Below are 23,118 nucleotides of genomic sequence, written 5' to 3'. Positions count from 1 at the left end.
ACAACGTGCATCAGAGTTCCTAAAAATGATCTCTTCCACCATCTCTCAACGAGAGTTTAACACACTGACAGACACTTCCCCTCATTTCCGAGACCACAATCACATAAACGTAGCTACTTACAGTATATCCTGCGGGCAATTACTATAATAGCTCAGAGGCTGAACGCTGAAGGGACACTGAAAGAAACCTGATTACACCCGAGTGTGATTAAGTGAATTAGACTCACGCCATTCTTAGCATAATAATGAGGAATATATGGTGGAAAGCACTCTTAAACAGCCATTAACACATCCGCCTGCTGAAGTTCCTGGACACTGGGTTATAATAACAACATAAGGCTGGCAAAGATGTGGAGCGCTGCAGACAGCCACCATACAGGTTAAACTCAGTGTGTACTCTTGTGCTTAAGACAAAAACAAACAGCAAAAACGTCTCAAGCTCATCACCCACTCACTTGGCAAGTTTCTTAAATCCAATCGCTCTTTTCTTTGTGGGCGTCCCATTCACCCCTTTCCACACGTGAGTGTTCCACGGGTCAGGCTGGACGGTGAAAGAAAGAGAGAGCGAGAAAATGTAGCAGAACATATTTTAATTAAGAGAACTACAGGGTTAATGTGATCAAGTTGTAATAGAATTCTGCAAAGACTCCTTAAACCCGGAAGTATATATCATAATAGATGCCACCTTGTTCACCAAACCTAACGCAATTACATCCATGCATTTTAAGTCTGGCTTAAGAATTAAAATATTTGTTGGGTCACCATTAGAAGTCTGCAAAAAGAAGTTTTAGCTATTTGCAAATTAACAAAGCTAAACTGCGTCGTAAACATGGATACGTTAGGCACAAAAATGCAGATTTATGATTATACTCATAAGTGAAAATATAGCATAATCGTGAAATTACTGCAGTGCAAACTGGACAAAGACATACCTGGTACTCAAAAGAAGGTGTGAGGCGATAGTTGAGCATTTCCTGATGGAAAACAGGTGTAATGCTGCTTGACATGGGTGGCACTATCCAAACCCAGTCACCCGGGCAGCCTCCCCTCACTCTGTACTCATTCTCCATGTGCTTCATGAAGGACTCGGTGGCTGAATGATGGTCTACTATGGTTACCTTTGACATCTGCAAATGAAAATTCAGAAAGTGTGAGACCAGATCAGACACAAACTAAGATTAAATTCAGCTTATGAAGCTAATCGACCAGTATGGGCTTTCTGATCGAGCTGGTAAAGTTAGTCAAGAACCGTCCATAAATGTCCAAGCTATCTAAAATGCATTTGATAAGACTGCACACAGCATAGCTAAGATAGCTTGGGATACTTATTGCAGCATGTAGACGTAAATCCATACAACCTGCAATTAAATCCTCAGATTGGCTTGCATTGCAGCACATCTAGTTTTCCAAGCAGATTTAATTGTTATCTGCCATTGTTTTGACTCCATACGCAATTATGAATGATAAGAAAACGGAGCACAGCTACTTAATAACATCTAATTAGTTTATCAGTGTTGAAACCGTTCCGTAAAAGCCTTTTAGCAAGAAGTAAGGTCTTGTGGGTAAACAAACTGCAGGCGGTGTGCAATAAATATCAATAAAAATGTTTCTTCAGTCACAGGGGCTTTCTGTTAAATGTCCTAGGTGCTTAACTCTAATAAATAGAACAGAAGCGATTCAGGCTTTTGATTTGTGAAAGCCGGTTTATGTTTTATTTGCTTGGATGGGTCTTTATGAATGCTTCATGAATGTGAATGCAGGGATTTGCTTTTAGGCGCTGTGAGAAGCTATGTAAAGAGATGAACTGGAAATAAGAATGAGATACTGGCAAAAATGTGAAGAAAAAAAACGTGACTGAAAATAAGACAAAGAGTGAAAGATTACATGTGGGTGAACCTCACAAAGCCTGTCAAAAACATGTCTAGGTTGTGTTTGACAACAAAATCAAAATAAAATATATATATATTTTGTATAAAGTCTATTTTTATATAAAGCCAATTGTATATATTGCCTATTTTATAGAGGCTTCTTTTTGGTGTTGTGACATTATTTATAGGAAAAATCGGCACATCTCAATGTCTAATTATTATTATTAGCTTGATTATTTTTTTTTAATGTAGTAAAATAAATTATATTGTGTATTTATGGCACTGCATGTAAATTTTACTTATTTTCACAATATTATATTACTGTAAATATTACAGTTTTATGTATGTGTGTGTTTATTTGATCATTTATATTCAATTAATTATTTAATTGCTTATTTTGTGTTACTACCTCCACACAATTTTAACAGTTCAAGTTTCAGACTTAATTTGCATTAATATAAAGCCTCATTGTTTAAAATGCTAAATGGTAGTAAAATGGGCTGTATTTTATGATTTGGAATATGATTCTGACTTTGTGTGCTCCCTCTACCTGGAAACTATACAGGACTGCGATGTTTATCTCCACCAGTGCCTGGTCCTTCCACAGGGATGAAGTCTTCCTCGTGTCCAGCCCCATCATTGTAGCTACTTCCTGAAATGAAGGGAATTAATCATACTGTACAGAGAGACTATTCATACTGTATTCTCTCTGGATCTGCACCAAGGTTAATAGAACTGCCACTTGTGATCTGCCTCTGTAGAGATGTGGAACGACCGACAAGACTATCTAAAAATACACTTCTAGTCAAAGTTTAGAGTGGACACCTGACATGAATGTGTTTCTCACCATCTTAAAAACCTTTCGACCTGACGGCTGATTCTTAAATGTTTTTTAAATTAGTTTTGCAGATAGAAAATCAGGGTTTAGAATAACTTGAATGTGGGTGAATGACTTCACTTTATAGATGATTTTCTGTATTTTATAGAAGATTAGGATAAATTTCAGTATATGTTTTATATGTGGTAAAAAAAAAAAAGCTGAGTACATATAGGCCAACTGGGCTGTTAGTGGCTCAATGTCTTTTAGAAGGTAAAACTGTAAGTTAATTTATTTCAGAGTACAAAGGAAATGTGGAGGAGAGATTGTAATACTGAATGAGCATAAAAACCATAATGATGATTAAAAGCAGCATGTTTATGAATTAAAATCTGCATAAATTAAAGAGAGCAATTCAAAACAGGATAAACAATGCATAATATACCGTAAAATCAACTTAATCCATTGCAATGGCTCATTAAACAAACGTGTCTTTCCTAATTTCCTGTTGGGGTACAGTGTCTAATGCATATGCATGACATTTATAATGATCAAATGTAATACAGTCTGGTTTCAAACTGTGTAATGCAGTGTAAAAAGTAACATGAGATATTCTCAATGGCACGGGGGTGATTTATGACTTTCTGGTATGGTACCTCAAGTATGTTGTATCGAGAGCTGTCGCAGAAGTCTCTGACACCGATCTCGGTGCCCATGTACCAGCCGCTGAAGGGGCAGGCGGTGAATTCCAGTCCTCCGATCTCTAACAGCATGCTAGACACCGCAGGAAGGCCGTACCACTTTAGATTCAGCTCCTTAAACCATCCGAACCTTGACAGACACAGACAGCAGGACGGTCAATACTGAACCCAGCGCATGGAGAAAAGTTGCATGCACAGATGTTTTTCAGTGAAAGGTTCTTGAAGTTTATTTGCATAACATAATGTAGTCCGTAGAATATCTTGGCATATGCAGATGTACACCATTAAGCTTTTAGAGTATTCCGTTTACAGTTTCCATCATAATTTCTCTGTAAGTAAATGTGCACATAGTGAGCATCGCCAAAACCGTCATTATCTCTAAACCAGCCCCTGCAGGTTTCTCAGGTGTTGCGCTAAGAGACCAGATCCGCCGGTCTCTGTTATCAATGCTGTAAACATAAGTACTCTGGTGGAATGGCTGAACCATGCAGAAGTTTTCACACAATTATTGCACTAAATGTGGTGCCCATTATTGTCGCAACATAATACCAGCATTTTCCCCCCAAAGAAATATTTAAATGCATCTCCTCTATTTGCATATGTTTATTTGGCTAGTCATTTCTTTTAGCAATTTGAGGCAAACTTTCAATAATGGGCATTATGTCAATTCAGGCAAAAGTTACATGTATTATAGTTATGAATTGCAATGAGATGCCATTTCCTCAGAATGGTTAACGGGTTAGTTCACCCAAAAATCTATATTATGTCATTAATAACTCACCCTCATGTCGTTCCAAACCCGTGATACCTCCGTTCATCTTCGGAACACAGTTTAAGATATTTTAGATTTAGCTCTGAGTCCCTTCCATTGAAACTGTGTGTACGGTATACTGTCTAAGTCCAGAAAGGTAAACGGATTGGATCACCATGCTTCATTTTTTTATATTTTTTGCACATGGGCGGTGTTTGAACAAAGTGTTCTGTTTTACTTTACCCAGTTGCAAGAACAGAGCTGAAAATTATTTTGTTGATGTCATTTACTAATTTCATTTAATTTGATCGCATTTGTCCACTTCTCCCCTTTGATTAGAAGTTTAACTTTATCTGTAAAACCTTTGACTCAGGACACAAATATCTGATAATCTGAGACACATCAGTGTCAAACAGACAGCATTAAACAAGCAAACTGAGGCAGGATCTGGAAAAAGGGCAAGATTTAAGCCAAATTAGCCCACGTTCCTGAATGTACGTGCATAAGAGGCAAGCTCTCAGCTTGAGTTCTCTGTTGCTATGCATCCTGAAGCTCTGCACATTTCAGCCTCTGATATGAGATTTCCCTCCGGTGTGTACTGTATGACGCAGACTATTATCAGAATCTGGGTGGATGAACATTTGAGGTGCAAAATGTTTTAAGCACTGATGTGATTCTGCAGCGTTTCTACACAAGTTTGACGAGCATCAAATAGTCTGAACCCCAATAAAACTCTACAATATGTTTGGTTCTTCTTACTTCGGATGTATGATGGGAACCTCAAGTACAAGATCACCAGGGATCTCAAAAAGCTCTGGATCGTTCCCATTGGCTTGAAGAAGAAGGGGCAAAACGTCAAAACGGCTTTTTGGTGCTTTCCATCCTTGCTGAATACAGATCTACAAGTCAAAAACAAACATAACAGATGTTTTTTTGGGGGATATGTTGGTTTGTCACAAGGCTAATGACCATCATGGACCTGCTGATAACTTCTTTAGCTCAGCTAGAAACCAGCTACCATGTTCCAAAACACAGACACCAGGTTAAACTTTTGCATTGCCCTAAAACAACTCAAACACAATTAACAATGTTAAATTAAACATCAACGATAACAAGAAATGTCCATGATGTCACAAAAGATGTCTTTAATCAATCAGTTTGACTCTTTATTCTTGTGTGTACTTGTAACAATATGTCAGTAGGAGGTTTTTTTCATGCCTGTGACCCTGAAGCTTTTGCAATCTGACCTCTGTAAGCTCCACTGAAGCTGGATCTCCGAGGATTGATCCATCAGGCTGCTTGTAGCCTGCGTACCGGATCAACTGGCTGTTCCACACCCGGAAGTCATGCTTCCCGTCTGTCCTCTGGGGGAAGATGGTAATAGCCGATCTGGACATCAGAGACAAGGGGCAATGCTGAGATCCCTCTGGTGGATTTATACTTCAAATCCTCCAATACAGGCAGTGTTACAGACTCAATGAAATCAAGATTGTGTGACAATCCCACAGCCAAGATTTGCTATATAATATATATTGTATTTACTGTATGTGCATGTACAGTTTTGATGAGAAAGTTGTATTAACTTATATATTTAACTTAAAGAGACGTGCAATTAGATGGAATGTACAGTAATTCACTTCTGGAAAATATATATAATTAAGTTTTTTTGCATGGTTGGTCAGAATTGTTTGTTCAGTAAAATGTGGCCATTGATATATAACACGTTATGCTAATAAATAGTGCAATATAGATATGAAAGAACTTATTTTTTCTTTAAAGCAGAGTAATGTTTATTATTCAGCATTAATCCTAATATTGGTAATTTCATAGTACAGTTTTTGTCATTTATTGCACTTTTGAAATAAAACTTCCCCATCTGCTCCATAAGCAAACAATCATGCTTCATTGCTGAAATACATCACATTGACGTTCAACAGCTAAGAGCGCAAATTGTCAGTCCAACTAATCTAAATAACAAGTCCTGTCACTCTCGAAATACAACTCTGGATGAAATTTGGGTCACCAGCCTGTTTGAAAAAGCGCTGAGGAGCTTTTCTGATTGCCTTGATTTGTTTATGTGCAGAAAAGGAGTGTAGGAGACCTCTGACGTTTATTCTGGCAGCTCCTGATGATGTAAGCAGCTAGCGCTGGGGCTTTTGGGTGTATTAAAGCGTTTCCTCTCTTCTTGTTTTAATTTTCCCTTTCCTCACCCCCTCTCACTCTCTCGGGCTCTAATCATTTTGTTAGACTGACGCTAATTAAACAGAACAGACAGTAAGTGTCGTGTATGATTAGCTTTGTGACATGGCAGCGGTGCCAGCGCTCAGCAATGCTTTGGCAGGTGCTGTACTGAGGGCTGTGGAACAAGGTGACAAAGAGAGAATGGGAACACTCATTTTGACAGGGAAGAAGGCAAGTCACAGGGAAAAGGAGACGCAGAGAAAGACAGGAAGAGAGAGGAGTTAGGCCTCACTAACCTGAGGTTTCCTTTGTTGGTGGCATATTTGATGTGGTTACAGATGTAATTAAACATTCCATGAGCGGTTGTGCAGTCTCGAGCATCGAACACCTCAAAGGAGAGAAATGCACTTTTTAAGAAACATTCTCTTTTTTTCTTTATCAATGCATTTCAATAGGCACCACATTGTGGTACCTCTTGAAAAGATTAAGGGAATGGTTCGATGAAGGAATGCTTTTTGGAAGAGAGAAAAAAAAAAAAACAGTACCTGTAGTTTGGACCACTGAATCCGTCCCACACAGCGAGCTGCATTTCTCCATGCATGTTTGGCCCCGTAGATCAGCTCTGTGTCCTTCAGTTGATATGTTCCAGAAGTTTCTATTTCTTTTTTAACCTCTTCTAGCCGGTCAACATGGGTCTTTGAGCCGCATCTGTTCAGACAGAATCCAAACATATAAAAGGCACATTTAGAGAAAAATGATTACAATTACAAGGGGAAGTTATGTACTGCAACATACATACATATATCCATATACATATATACATATACATATATATATATATAATATATATATATATATATATATATATATATATTTTTTTTTTTTTTTTTTTTTGTCTTGGAAAAAAATAAATGCATAAATTAGAGTTTTTTTTTTTTTTTTTGGGAGAATATATTGCATATTAAATTATGTTTACTTCCCTTACTCGAATGGGTAGTTTTAAAGCAAAAATCTAGGTTTAAGAAAAAATGGCAATGGTGTAAGAAGAGCAATAAACTTAAAATATATTCTCCTAAATATATATATATATATATATAATATTTTATTATTAAAACATTTATTATTTTGAATCTAAAAAAATCTGACAGTAGTTCAAAAAAAATCTAACTAAAAAATATAGTTTTATTCTGATCTATTATACTGTGTGTATATTATATATATATATATATATATATATATATATATATATATATATATATATATATATATATATATATATATATATATAATTTTTTTTTGCAGTGATGACAATTTTTTTATATGGTACAGTGTGCATTAGATTTAAGTTTTTGTCCTGCCTTTTGATTGATGTGTAGTACTGGTCAATGAAATCTGTTGCAAGCGGAAGCAGTTCCTCTTTTCTTCGGACTTCATCTGGTTTGCGACTCTGCTGGTTTGGCACCATAACAGAGCCTATACAAACACTCTCAGTGCAGATCGGCACCTGCAAACGAAAAGCAACTAGCACAATACTGAGAGTGCAAATCCAAACATGCTACATCACTCACGGAAATGTGCTACAGATAGCATTGTGCCAGTCTCACACATATTGTGTCTCTGGGAGTGTAACTGCATCAGCAGGCACAAGTTGAGACAGCATTTCTTCTGTGTAACAGAACTGGAGGTCTATACAGAAAATAAAGTGAGGTCTGGGTGAGCACACAGAGTACTTCCTTTAATCACCACCATAATTATAAAATGTCATGAAATTTCAGGGGCAGCAAATTTACATCTAAACAGACTTTAGTGCTTTTTTCTAACTATTTTAGCTTGTTTCTATAAAAGCCTACATTCAAAAGTAAAAGAAAAAAAGTTAATCCAGACACAGAACTTCATTCATTTTAGTGAGATTTAAGCAAAGATTTATGCAATATTTAGGAAATTTATTTCATCTGGAGATGTTTATTGTTCCCCATTCAAATAGAGACTTTTTGTGTATTATGTCCCCTAAAAATAAAAAATAAAAAAACCCTGCTTGGGAAAAAGATGACTGGAAAAGATCCACTTTGGTAAATGTGCATTGATGTCACAACATCACGTGTGAAAATAAGTCTTTATTAAATCGATATTGTAACATTGCAACCTAAAATGAAAAATTAAATGTGACGCTCACATGGTGCAAACCCTAACGGTCATGGAATAAGACACTTTTAGGTTGGGAGTGTTGTTTATCATACTAATCTTATTGCAGGCCTGTGAAACCAACACACAGAGCCTCAGAATTTTTTTGTGTATATGCATTTCATGATCATATTCCTTGAAAACTAATGGTGTTGAAAACATCCAATGGCTGGGTATATGGCAGGCTTAATCAGAGCTCATAAGAAGCAGCAAAGAGACAAACGGAAGTCGCTCATCGCCTTGAGGAAATTACTCGTATGGCCACTATAAAATTTGATTTGAAGTGCACTGTCACTTTCTGTAGCTGCTAATATGTTCTCTGGATTAGGGGTGGAATGGCAAAGACAGAGCTAAAAAAAACAACACTGCTGTTTAATTAAGGACTGACTCGTTTTAGTATCCCAAAATGCCCTTTCAGTCTGGTGAAGCATTTAAACCATGACTGACCCATAACCTTCAACCGTTTCAGAGTAGCCTAGCCAAAAATAACAAGTCCCTTGAAGGAAAGAGTTCATTAATTGGCCATCTTTGTTACAACCGCATACTTGTACTTATGAGTTCATGTCATACACAAAATAAAGTAGCAGTTAAATCAAAACATGCATCAAAATACATGGTATAGTATCTAACAAAAAATTGCATAGCATAAAGCAGGGTTCCTCAATTAGTTATCGCCAAGGGCCGAATCCCGCCAATAATACCAAGCCAAGGGCCACTGACATACATATACATATATATACGTATATGTATATGATTTATCTAATTGGAAAAAATCTAAACTGTGAAACAAAACATCACAATTTCCTTTATTTTTTTATCCTTTTTAAAGTAGATAAAAAACTAAAATAGTTTATGAAATAGTTTGTTCTTGTAAAATACTGCATACTCCAAAATTTTTTACAGTTTAGATTTACATTTATATACTATAAGATCTATTCTTAATATTACTGAAATACAGAACCAAAATAAAAAATAACACTTTCTTTTCTATTGTTAATTGCTATTGATATTTCTGAATCTTCTATTATGAATAGATTGGACATCATCTTCAAACCTTCTGTTTCCACATCATTACTTGCTGCAGCGCAGTATAACTTACCCATGTATCCCATCTGTAGCATGTACAGAGACACCTGTGTGACTTTAACCACCCAAACGAGCATTTATACTAATGGTGCTCAGCACAAGAATCATGTTAAAAATAAAATGAAGACGTTCATTAGATTCTTCACATTCACCCACCATTAGGGACTGTGAATGCAGACTTGCAGCTGTCACATTCTGTAGAGTTGGAGATGCAACCCAAAAATCCTTCAGAATGTGATATATTATAAATAATACCATCTGTAATTAGCATCAATTAGCATGCAAAGCCAGCCTCTCATGAAAGTGCACTGAAGTTCATTACCCCCTCTTGGAAGGATGATTCAGATTTAGAGAGATGTTGAGAGTTTGGCAAATATGTTGTCATACAGACTTGTGTCTACAGCGAGATACGAAGGCTACTTTTAAACCTCAGCTCATTTATGACATATGGATTTATACAAGCAGCTACATTTTAAGTAAATATTTCAAGCAAAAGTCAGCTCTAGTTCTGCATCATATCAAAATGACCATAATTTTGAGGTTTTGGCATGTAAAATGGCTCATATTTCTGCCATTAAACTGTTGCGAAAATGTAAAAACCACCAAGATGGCAAAAACTAAAGCTACTTTGTAGGCGACCTCTATTTGATATGACATTTTATGGCCTGGCTATTTGCAAGAAGTGAATTAAGGTAGTATTTTTCGGTCATTACCATCAAAGCTGCACTTGGATTCATTTTGGCATTACAAGTGTTGCTATAGAAACAACTAATTTTTGTGTTTGTGAACAGGACTGGAATCTCAGAGTTGTTATTTTGTAATTACGGTAATTTCGAAACAACATGAACGCAGCATGAACCTTTGACACGGAGCCATTCCTGATTTTTTTTCTTTCTTGTTATCATATTATTTTTGTAACACCTGAATAAGCAGTGAAATGATGATTTCAATGACAGAAAAATGTATTAAGTTGCTTTTTTTGGTTACAGAGACTGAATGGAATTTTGAAAAACAAAGAGCTAGAACCATGGTGGGTTTTTTTTATTATACATGAAAATATAGTATTGTTTAGGGTACTTTAAAACATACATGAAATTGAGCAATCATTCAAAGTTTATATTGATTCTTCTCTTTTCTTTTTTTGGTATTGTAAAGTTTTGTATTGAATCTAAAATTCTACTTTCTTGCACTCAAATTGCATTCAAATCAAACTGCTACCTCAATGCCATTCAAATTCAGGAAAAACACTTTACTATAATGTTTAATTTGTTAGAATTGGTAAATCCATAATCTAACATGAACTTGCAAAGCAAATATATAATATAAAGCATTTACTAATCTCTTTTAATGTCAGTAAATAAAAACACAGTTGCTAATTTTTGGTTCATAGTAATGGTGCATCAACAAATGTAAACAGATAAAACAAAATTAATAAATTATGTTGGAGTCTTAGTTACTGTTAGTTTAGGTAAAACATTACCTTTTTTTTCATTGTAATGTTAAGTGTTATAGAACTGAAATTATTTGCATGAAAATTGCTTGTAAATTTCATACATAATTGCAAAGAAATGGCAAATAACATAAGAATTAAGAATTTTTGAAGCATCAAAAGCTGATACAGTATTTAAAATCTTTTTTAGAGCATATGAAAGGAAAACTTAATGTAAAGTATTACCACAAATTTTTAAAAGCATTTTCAATTGAAATGGTGCACGAACAAAACGGTATTTTACCATGATATCATTACAGTACTTTTTTGTAAGGGCTTTGCTGTGTCAGTAGTAACAAAGATGATATTTTCTTATATGCTTAACTAAGAGTAGTTCATACATACAAGTGGATCAAACATACCTTGCTGGAGCTGAGATGTAGAGTATCATTGTATAAAGCTCCCGTTTCCCAGTTCTTCACTTTCATGAATCTGGGACATTTGGTGGGACTTCCATTCTGCACAGTCTTAGTGGGGGAAACTCTCCCATAGGACTGCGGCTGTGAAGGAACAAACACCTTATTATTAGCAACTTGCCTCTAATTTGTCTGTTAGGAAACACTTTTAGCCAAAACGACTCCCTGGACACTAACTATGGTATCTATGGTAAATAGACTGCATTTATATAGAGCTTTCAACAGACCCCATGGTCATCCAAAGCGCTTTACAAGTTGCCTCACATTCACCCATTCATACACCGACTGCGGTGTCAGCCATTCAAGGCTCGTCGGGAGGAGCTGGGGTTAGGTGTCTTGCTCAAGAACACCTCGACACTTGGACAGGTGGAGCCGGGGATTGAACCCCCAACCTTCCGGTTTGTAGACAACCTACATGAATCACTGAGCCACTGCCGAACAAGAATAATACTCATAACAAACTCCAAGAACAATTTAAGAGAACATTTTGGTATTCAACACAGGCAATTAACCTCCAAATGGTGTTTTCGCAGTAATTACATAAGAACCATTATTGGTTCCCCAAAGAACCTTTTCTAGTTTCTAAGAATCTCCAGGAATCTGTGTGAAGATAAATGATGTTTGACAGCATTGAACTTTCTTTGCAAAGTTCTTTATTCTTATGTAGCTATTTTAACAACCAGCAGGTAAAGGAATGAAATGACTTACTCAAAAGGCATCAATGGAATAATCAGCGCTATTAAGCAAAATTCTGATTGAGCTTTGATTTTCAGAGAGAGTAGAATACTCCCATTGCCTTGCCATTCAAAAGATGACTGTAATTTGCTACATGTACAAATGTATCAGATGACGACATCCTTAATCCAATGGAAATCAATCTAGCAGTCGTTAGATCCCTTATGAAGACCCAGTTCACAGGCCGACGGTTTCAGCACCACATCACTTGCATAATTGTAGTGATTTATGATGGTATGAATGCAAACTTCAATATCAGCCTTGGCCCATTATGTTCGCTGTCCCCTACAAGAATAGTGGGCGTCCTTTTCCTCAATCGATTTGATTCAACTCAAAAGACAGATCAGTCCTTCTCTGTCTCTGGCTACACAACACACGCAATGTACACGATTATTATCTCAAAGCTGCCATGCTGTACTCGGCTGGCAAGGAATGTCGCTCTCATGTTTGCGTATGTGAGAGATCTGAGGCAAAAGGGATGAGAAGAACCATCTTGTCACAAGTGAAATGTGAGGGCAAAAAGCAGATGTGATACACCCTTATGTATACAAGGGTACTCTGACAGGAAGGCTGTGTGAAAGAAAAGGTGTAAAACTAAAAAAGCAAACTCCAACTGAAAGAGTTTTGTAAGGATTCTGTGTACATGACAGCTTCACCCCAGGCAACAACTGACACACACACAACCACGTGTATAAACGGGGTGGAATAATCGGCAACATCATCGACACTTGAAGACCACTTACCTACACCGAAGCGCTTCAGAAACAAGCACTCGATACACTCACGCAGCATTCACAGCCCACCAGAGCCCACCTTCACTGCTGCACCTCTTTATTCCGTTTAGTGCTGCGGGGGAAACTGCTTTGTCTATGTCTCATCCTTCTCACCACAGCTGTATTAACACAAGCTTTATTATGTAATAGAGTAACACGAGCTGATTTGACTCGTTTTCACAAGCTGCTAATAAATAAAACATTCCGTAATGACTAATAAGCGGAAATGATTGTGTTTCTTTGGATGGCATGCAAATTGTCTGCATAAATACCTAATTTTGGCTTTATTTAATATGGCTAGATGACTGCTAGAACATTGCTATGATTTTATAGTTTTTTTGCTTGTTTTGTTTTTACAGTTGCCAGGGAGTTCCTTCATTGTCGGAGTGGAATTACTAAATGGTTGCTAAATCCATAGATCTTAATACGATTAGACGCCAAATTGAATTTTACACAAAAGAAAATGAGGCTGTGAGGGACAAACTTGGTCTTTACACTGGAACAGACTGTATAAAGATCATAGATCATGTCGTCATAACCCACAACTTTCAAAAATGTTTTTTAACAAACTTACATTTATGTTTTTGTCATAAATATCAATATGTTGTTAGTACAATCCAATGAATCTATCTATCTATCTATCTATCTATCTATCTATCTATCTATCTATCTATCTATCTATCTATCTATCTATCTATCCTACAGAAATACATCTCATACTAACTGCAAAATATTTGCATCACCAATCATAAATATATCCATATATTAATATAGATTTACAGTGCAAGCGTGAATTGTGATCACAATATATCATTTCTAAACAGTGTTACTGTAGCTCAATTGGTAGAGCACTGTGTTATCAAGCGCAATGTTGGGGGTTCGATTCCCCGGGGAACACATGATATGTGAAAATTAATAGCCTGAATGCACTGCAAGTCGCTTTGGATAAAAGTGTCTGCTAAATGCATAAATTTAATTTAATTTAAATAATTCATACATATAATTTTTATAAAAAGCATAATAATAATAATAATAGCATTACTATTAAACTTAAATTGTCAAATGTAATAAAAAAAATTTTTTATGAAAGCATCTGTCAAATGATGCTTAAAATGAATTTTTAGATGATCACGTGTTATGGTAAATAATTACAATGTTATTTAATGGGTGTTGTGCAGTGAAATACACAATAGCTAATGGGGAATATGCATTTAGAATCATAACTATTAAATCACATATTTTTGAACTACTGGAATGCTGTATTGACATCAGCATGAAGATGGTAAAATAGTATTGCTTTGTTTAATGATGTTAGCAGCTCATTTGTCCGACTGTTTCGCACCACTTTCACTGGGTGAGCGAGACTCATTAAAGCTTCAATTATGCAGGGCACTGCGGTTAGCTTTGGAAAACTCAGCACATTTCTAAAAAACCTTAACCCCATCAGGCAGACTGATAGGTTATTATCATCTCAAAGACTTCAGATCATCATACCGGTGTTGTTTTACTGGGTTTGCAATCACTGAAGCAATGAAACATGCAATCTCTCTCGTGTCAGTAAGGTTAACTTTCCAAAGTAGACACTTCTTTTAAGAAACAAGCTTTTCCATTTATAGTTCGACAGAAATATAAAACAAGTTTAACATTGTCTAAAGCAAGCTATTGAACGTTCACTTATTATCATCTCAGCAGGAATTTTGTGTGTATATTAAAGCATACTGGGCATGCTCCAGCAAATTTTTTAACCACCAATGTGTGTCAGTGAGAATATGCTAAAAGTGCTGAAATGTCAACATATACTTCTGTTATAACAGGAGCAGCCAAGGTCTCAAACTGTCAGACCGGAGTGGAGATTTGAAAGTGCAAGGGAATGTGTTCTTTCCCTTTAGCCTTTGCAGATAATGTCATATCTGGCTGGCCATTTAAGGTCAATGTGACTGAAATAACACTTACATATTTTTTATTGTTTACATCATCGCTATTCATCTGTCCTCAATGATATGAAAGATAAGATTTAGGGCACCATAGTATGTTTAAAAAAGCATGCTGAAAGTGTCCAATTAGTAGGATTTTTGGTAGTGTGTATCCGTGCAGGTTTCTTTTTTTAATATATTGCATTAGAGCTCACCCACTTTGCAGCATATAGGGATTTTTTTAAAGTCTTATTTTAAAGTGTTAAAAGCCATGAACCAAAGCCAATCAACTAAGAGGTGAATCTAGGGTGACCACACATACAGTTTTTCCCAGGATTTCTGAATTGCCTAATATGACTGGGTTTTGGCTCGTGTTTTTCTACTGTTTTCATACTTGCTGAAGGTTGATGACTGAAAATTAATTTGACCATTTAAGACCGAGCCCATTTCCACCACGGAATAAAAAAAAAGGTAACAGTTCTGACTTTTTCTCAGAATTGTGAAAAACACAGACCTGTCAGAAGTAAAATCAGAATTATTACTTATAATTGTCTACATCTCACGCCTTTTTTCGAGTTTAAATCTTGCAATTCTCAAGTTTTATTGCTCACCATTCTGACTTTTCTTCTCAGAATTTCAAGTTTATATGCGACATTATTCTAAAAACTAAAAACGGTTTTCAATAAATCATAAAAACTGCTAACAACATCCCAATCTACCTTTTGCAAGCAGACTTGGATGAAATTAGCTGGTGCACATCTACAACTCCACTCCAAAATCTTTATATTAAAAATATGTATAATGCAAATATATCTCAACAATCATTGCATTTTTCTGTCACTAATAGTGTCATAAATTGTGCACAACAATCACATGCTGCCTTGGTCCCATGTTCTTGTCTTTCTGTTTCTCTTGCACTCTCTCACTCTCCCCCCTCCTCATCTTATTCACTGATGATTAATCATCCAGCAGACACTGTATTACATTAAGCATAGAAAGAGAAGAAGAGAACAACTCCGTCTTGGACCACACAGCTGCATCCATTCATTCCTCTGCTTTCTTGGATCGCCTCCATCCATCCGGTTTCTTTCAGAGGGATAATGCGTCACAAGAGGCCAGATGAGAGTCATGTGCTGATGTGAAATGTAAGCACTGCTACCCCCCACAACTAGGACTTTAACACATTAGAAACACATGCTACACCAGCACTGAGCTGGCAGGTACAGAGAAGACCAAGTGACGGCCACTACAGAGAGGCTTTCAAATAGTTCTTGCATGTATCCCCATTTGAAATACTAGACTTGGAATCGATTCAGCCTGAACTACTTGACATGGAGACTCCACTTAAATCTTATTTTGTTGATCATTTAAATAGTGCGCTTTTTATATTTATAAATATATATTTTTTATATAATGTTAAAGTTTGAAAACCACTCAAATAAAGCTTCTTTACTGAATTATATGGTTCATTTATCATGATTTCTACATGGTTATTTGGGAAACATGCTAAAAGCTACATCATAGGTTCTACAGATCAGTGAACATTTGAAGTTTGTTTTGCTTTGTTCAACATGGTATGCATGCCATTTACTATTCCGTTCCCTCGATTCATAAATTGTGCACACAATTTCCTATATTTGCTAAATTGTGCACATGATTTATAAATCGAGAACAAATTAGTAATTTGTGCACACAATTTAACAAATCGAGGGAATGAAATATTAATCGTGTACACGTTTTACTACATCAAGGGAACTAATTAGTAAATTGTGCGCACAATACATTTTTTTCTTGCATGTCATTATCAATACTGAAGATAGTTTTTGGTTTCTATTTTAGTTTTCCATTTTGATTTTCATATATAAACACCAATACATTTAGTTGCATTTTATTAGTAGTAGTTAGCATAGTTTTACCCTGCTTTTCACGATCCATGAAAACCATTGCTTTAAATCCCGAATCGATACAGTTCTTCTAATGACATAGAGAATAAAAAGTAGTTTGCGGAACAAGGTCCTATAATTCTTTTAAGACTAGGACATCGAGTATCTGCCAACTGTCAAGCAGATCAGGCCATATTAACAGCAAGTACAGCTTCTATACTAGCAGCTTTAAAAAAGAAATTCTAGATTACTGACTCACTCACAGTCCTTCAAAGCCACATGTAAAGCCATTTAGACTGTATTTTACCTTGTCACTCTCTGAGTAAGGGTTGTTAAGCACTGTAGGCATGTTGTCCTTTCTCCAGAGGTCATCAAACACTCTGTCGTTATCCGACGCCAGCTGGGCGTTCTGTCCATTTCCCACACCAAGGTCTCTGAAAGTCACAAACAGTTCAGCTCAAAGCTCAAACATCAGCCAGAAGAAAACAGGTTTAGAAGTATGTATAATGACTAAAACACATTCAATTCTGTTTATTTGTTGTCTACTGTGAGTCTATGACTTTCCACACTTTTTACATTTATATTAATAAACCAAGGGAATTAGGTGTTTTTTTTAACACTTATTATCTCAAAGTCTCAGATATGTGCCATCCACAGAGCTTAACTTGAATTTCTTTTAAACATTTATGTCTCAAGGCTACCAGTGTGTATTTCATCTTTAAAATCAAACGGTAAATTGCCTCAAATCCACTCATACTCTGTTATTCCATAATCAGATTTAGCTAGTGCCCAGATATTAAAGCAATAAACCATGCTATTTAAAGTATAAGGTGTAATTACAGTGTAAACAAGCACTTAACTTTTTCTCTAGCTGTGTTGATGGGACTTATAGTAACACATTCATTACAAATCTGAGAAGAGCGAGAGAAGCACGATTTGTTTTGGATGAAACATTGCCATCTCTGCTCACAAGTCAGAATAATATTCCAAGCCTAATGTTAGTTTTTCAAATTAGAAAAGAAATCTGGTGAGGTGCGCACTTTTTCACATGAAAAAAACAGATTGCTTGGTTTGTTTTAACATCCTTGCCCGACAACAGCAATAAGTCAACCAATGATGTGAGTTTGGGGCAGGACTATTTGTTTAACTGACCAATGGCAAAAAGGAGGGGAGTGTTCTGGAAACCTGTTTGGAAACAGTCAGTATTTTTATGCACTTCACCTTTAACCACATTAAAATGTCGACTGCTGCGGTTCATGAATTAAAGGACTACACCATACGTGGCTGTATGTCACGTCACTTAATGATTTTAATCTATACAGTGTATTTTTGGCTATTGCTACAAATATACCCCAGCAACATGAGACTGGTTTTGTGATTTAGGGTCACATATGACAATACTAGTTTCTATGACAACACTACAGTGGTTAGACTATAACAAATAGAATTAATTACCGTAGATCAAATGGATTACTGTGAAAACTGGAGTATGATCACAAAATGACAATAATATTCATGTCTGTATTGATCCATTCTATTTTTAATGTTGCTGGTAATTTCTCACACTGCCTGTCAGTATTTCCGGATCACTAAAGCGTACAATGAACATTCAACGCAAGAGTAATCTCAAAGACTGAATTGAATAAATACTCACAGATTCTCTCGCTGACAACTTACCAAATAAACAATTCACTCATGAAAAGGAAAATTCATTTAGTAAACTGACCTTTCCTCAGAAAATATTTTTTTAGCATATTGAGTGAATATGCCTATATTCTCTGCCGAGTGATTCGTAAATCATATTCCCAAATAAATGAATAGGGGAGACAGACCGGGGCTAGTAGACTCACAAACTTTAGATAATTAATCCACAATAATAGCGGCAATGTTTAACAGATTTGTTAGTAGTAAAGACTTGATGAGTTGAGTATATGTTGAGTATACTATTCTATGAGACTATAAATTAGACTGCATTGTACTTTTGATCATCAACAACTTATTTGCACTTGGAGCAAATACACAGGGGTTTTATATTAAAAGGTATACTGATTCTAAGAAGTGGAAGCCTTCTTGATTTTCTGTTGTTCACAACATTAAGTTTGTAAGTTGAGTTTGGAAACTAAATGAACTTATAAAATGGAGCTAAAAGGTATGTTGCATTTGAAATTAACATACAACCCACACTGAAACCCTACCCTACCCTAACCACTAGTTTTAAATAGACCAAATGTGTGATAAAAACGTATTTGCTGAAGCAACCATGCCACTTTAGCTATTTAAGGTGACTTGTGTTTCACGGGACCCATACCAGAACATTCCACATTGCAAGTATTATTCTGTACTAGGTGAGCTATCACCAAGTTTACCATATTAGAAAAGTCATACGAATGGAGCTGTTCATGTGATGCACATGTCAAAAATATTAGTTTACGAATCATGCATTATGGTAAAAGCCTTCTGAGTTCATAACAGTGCTGTTGAAGGAATTGTGCAAAAATAAGTCTTTTACTGATAATTTGTGTGAAACGAATAAACACTGTTGTTGCGCAGTTGGAAACTACAGAGAGTTGTATGTATTGGTATGTTTTTGGAATCTGCAAAGAAAAAGAAAAAAATTCCAGTAAGAGATCACTCACCTCTCTACCTGCACTTCAACATCCTTCCTCTCTATGACTCTCTGACCTTCTCCGTTGATCTCTTTTTTTCCATTCTTGATGAGCTTCAGCACTGGCTCAATCTCCTTCAGCAGGTCGTTGTTCTCCTCCACCCCATTGAGGAGGAGGGCTGAATGTCCTCCTTCTCTGAGCAGAGAGTCCTGTGTGAGCAGGGGAATCAGGGGTTTGCTCTCCCGTGATTCTTTCCTGGGAGTAGAGGAAGAGGACAGGTTCTCTATGGCCCGGAGCTCTTTGGTCATGTTGGGGCTGAGAGGCGAACATCGATCGCATGGCCTGCTCTGTGCGGGGTTAACAGGTCTGGTGATACGAACTGTTTTGGGTTTCCCATCACTGCTCAGCGTGGTCTCCAGGTAAGTGGTAAAGCCCTCGGGTCCGCGGAGGATGAGGACGGCATGGCTCTCAGGCGACACGTTCTTTAGGGTCTCGAGTGCACATTCGTAGCTCAGGTCCACCAAAGGCTTGTTGTTCACGGCCAGAACAATGTCGCCGACTTGGACCAGCCCACATTCCTCTGCTGCCCCACCCCGGATGAGGTCAGAGACAATGACGGGTGGCTTGCACACACGTTGTTTGACCAGAAAGCCGAGCCCACCGATCTTTCTTTTAAAGAGACGCACTGAGATGATGTTGGGCTGCAGCTGACACACACTGGGCTCAGATTCCTCCATTGTGCCTTTCTGTGCGTCAGATCTATGATGGAGTTAAATGTGACAAAGGAGAGCGTCATGTCAAATGTGTCAGGCATGGCAGGCGAAGACATGAAAAAATGCAAGACAATACAGGCCAGCAACATTCACGCTTTAATTCTACTAATGGAACCCTGTGGCATTCAGACCGTTAATTAAGTCTTACTACGTCAGTAATAAAAATTGGTTTAAGGGAACAGTTTGACCAAAAATAATTAACTCTAAAGTTGTATGTGTCACATTATGCTGCCAGAAGGAACACAGCACCATGGTTTATCAAAAGAGACTTTAATGGTTTCCAACACAGAGGACAAGAGGTTGACACACACATACCTCACTGGTAGACACAAACAAACACAACCTGGACAAACTGGGGCTTATAAAGACAGGATAACGAGGGACAGACAGGTGTGGGGAATCAACAATAATCAAACCAAACAAGGACAGGAAACAGACCAAATAAGGCAAAACATGAACTGAAACACACTACAAATGACAGTATGCTGTTATTTTTCCATGAAAAAAAAAAACAGCGTACTGTAAGTCAGTTATCCATACATCTCATGCTTTATATTCAATGCTTTAAAGTCTGAATTGCAATGAATCTTTTTTTTTTTTCTCTCAATGAACTGTTGATCAAAAATCAAACAGAATGATTCATTCACAAATAAAACTGATCTGGTTTAAATCACTGACTTAGTGTTCAGATTCTCGAGTTATAAGCTCACTGGAGGCGAAGATTATCTGAAAAACTTCATTATTTTTCATGTCTCATACAAAGCTCTCATACAGCTTCAGAAAACTCAAAATACAGAACATACTGTAAGTTGTGAAGATTCTTCCCAATTATGTTGTTGTGTTCCACAGAAATATAATAACAGCATGAAGGTGAGTTAATAATTACAAAATTTTCTGTTTTGGGTGAATTATTGCTTGACTTTGAATCCAAGTCATTATATGTAAGAAAATCATTCAGTTCAAATCTTCACAATATTTTTTTTATTATTTTAGTGATTGAGGGGTGACTCATATCACAGTGTACAAGCTGTGAACGTAGACTTCAATTCACTCTTTCCTTTCTGTTGACAAGCCAGTAGCATTTCCTCCATGTGCATCATGTTCAGTCTCAACTGAACGTTCATGTAAGAAACACTTATAATCTACAGTCCTCCTGCATCTCGCCTTTCTTGGCAGCGTGAAACGCATATGGCCTCGTGTGAACAACTATTGTCCAATTCTGTTAAAATACAACATTACTAATTTGGATTTAGAATCATGGAGAGAATCATTACAACTGCAGGGACTGTTTTGTAATGAAGAATACGCAACGGCGCAACTAATAACTTTCAATTTCACAGCATCATCTATTAACTTCTTGTTTACAATACACTTGCATTCAGTAGCTGAGTAACTACAGGTGAATGATGAAATTAAACTGCATTTTTTTATAGATTACACTGAAAACACATTGAGAAAATTATGCACAATGCATGCCCAAGCTCTTTAAGGTACACATTGCTAATTCTATAAAGACATATTAATATTTTGCTGGTAAGCTACACTGTAGAAATGCGCTTCAGTGGTTATAAATGTAAAATATTATTTCATATGACTGAATCAATCTGAAATCATTGGGATTCACCAGTAAAGCAATTGATCTGTGACATGCATCCATCAAATTTTGATATTATTCTAACAATAGAATCCTTTACAAAGACATATGATGGATTTCCCCCCCACTTTATCAGAAACCAATGTTTCGCACACATATTGTGTGTGGTCATTTTGTATTTAATAATGATAAATTAATGTATTATGAAATAGGTTGCATACTAGAATAAAATTATTAGATAAATCTCAATTAGAAATATTAAAATAAAAGAGTGGATAAATATAAAACATAGTGCACAATTTTATGAATTAGGCAGAAACGTCACATACACAACTTTTTTATAAAACAAACAAAACAACACCTGTGCATTAACTACTGTATGCAGGAGTTATCAGATGCATGCACGTTCAACAGGACACACCAGTTGCTGCTGAACGTGAGACTGCTATGCAAATCCACATAACCATTTCAGAAAGCCTCGTCGTATACAGTATGCTTTCAACAAAGCATTTGGAGTTGATAATAAAATATACTTTCGACAGTAAAAAACAAAAAACAATGCAACTTACCTCTCCACTATGAAAGGCTATAAATATTGCCTTAAACAGTGCGGTTGTTAACCCCTTGTCAGTATTCCGATGGACGGTTCAGACTTTCCTCTTGATGTCCCACTCAGAAGACGCGTGGCATGTCTGAGCGAGCCGCTGTATAAACACGCAGCGCGTGAGAAGCTCTGCTCTCCTGCCGCTCCGGTACGCGAGCATTTATTCCGCGCGCACTGCTGTCATCCTGTCATCCATCCCTCCCAGCGCTCTGCCTCCCTCAATGGGAGGGTTTTACAACCCCAAAGATCTGGCATCTATGGGAATGAATGATATTTGCACACTTATATTTGCACATCTTCATATTAAACAAGATTTTACGTAGCAACATGTCATATTTCTAACAAGGTGAACCGGGAAGGATTTTAAAACCATCAGTTTCAGTGTCTAAAAATCACTATTACACATAACCAGCTGTATAAGATAAACAGTTTCTGTAAAAATGTTGATATTTCTTTTTTTTTTTTTTTTTTTTTGCCTATGCAGTATGCATTTAGCAATTTTATTTATTCATTTGTTCGTTTTAATTTGATTGCATTTCTAATTTTAAATGCATTTGTGTTTTCTACTGCTTCAACTCTGGTCGTGTGTATGTTATATTATTTATGGTAACATTATATTATTGGTATATTTGTGGAATTATTAACTATAGTAGGCTATTATTACTTTCAAATCTGAGATTATAGGCCAAAAAAAGTCTTTTCAAATATTAAATTAAATAAAAAAGTAAAATCAGTGCTTCAGTGTCA

The 23,118-nt window shown here is 36.4% G+C and overlaps 1 protein-coding gene across 1 annotated transcript in view; it reads right to left on the bottom strand.

The window, feature by feature from the left end:
• LOC128014048 (nitric oxide synthase, brain) overlaps positions 1-22,509 on the bottom strand; it is a 41,805-nt gene extending 19,296 nt beyond the window's left edge. Inside the window, exons 1-13 of the mRNA XM_052597290.1 lie at positions 22,337-22,509; positions 19,431-20,159; positions 17,102-17,228; positions 11,437-11,574; positions 7,677-7,822; positions 6,864-7,026; positions 6,615-6,706; positions 5,385-5,526; positions 4,897-5,036; positions 3,342-3,516; positions 2,419-2,520; positions 933-1,127; positions 456-541 (exon numbers count right to left, since the gene is read on the bottom strand). Of these exons, the coding sequence (XP_052453250.1) occupies positions 456-541; positions 933-1,127; positions 2,419-2,520; positions 3,342-3,516; positions 4,897-5,036; positions 5,385-5,526; positions 6,615-6,706; positions 6,864-7,026; positions 7,677-7,822; positions 11,437-11,574; positions 17,102-17,228; positions 19,431-20,137 (2,213 nt within the window). The 5' untranslated portion in view covers positions 20,138-20,159; positions 22,337-22,509. The remainder of the gene's footprint in view (positions 1-455; positions 542-932; positions 1,128-2,418; positions 2,521-3,341; positions 3,517-4,896; positions 5,037-5,384; positions 5,527-6,614; positions 6,707-6,863; positions 7,027-7,676; positions 7,823-11,436; positions 11,575-17,101; positions 17,229-19,430; positions 20,160-22,336) is intronic.
• Positions 22,510-23,118: the final 609 nt, after the last annotated feature.

The sequence above is a fragment of the Carassius gibelio genome, chromosome A5 (assembly GCF_023724105.1).
Source record: "Carassius gibelio isolate Cgi1373 ecotype wild population from Czech Republic chromosome A5, carGib1.2-hapl.c, whole genome shotgun sequence".
Lineage (NCBI taxonomy): Eukaryota > Metazoa > Chordata > Actinopteri > Cypriniformes > Cyprinidae > Carassius > Carassius gibelio.
Note: the sequence above shows the minus strand (reverse complement) of the source record. Positions and strands in the feature narration are given on the sequence as shown.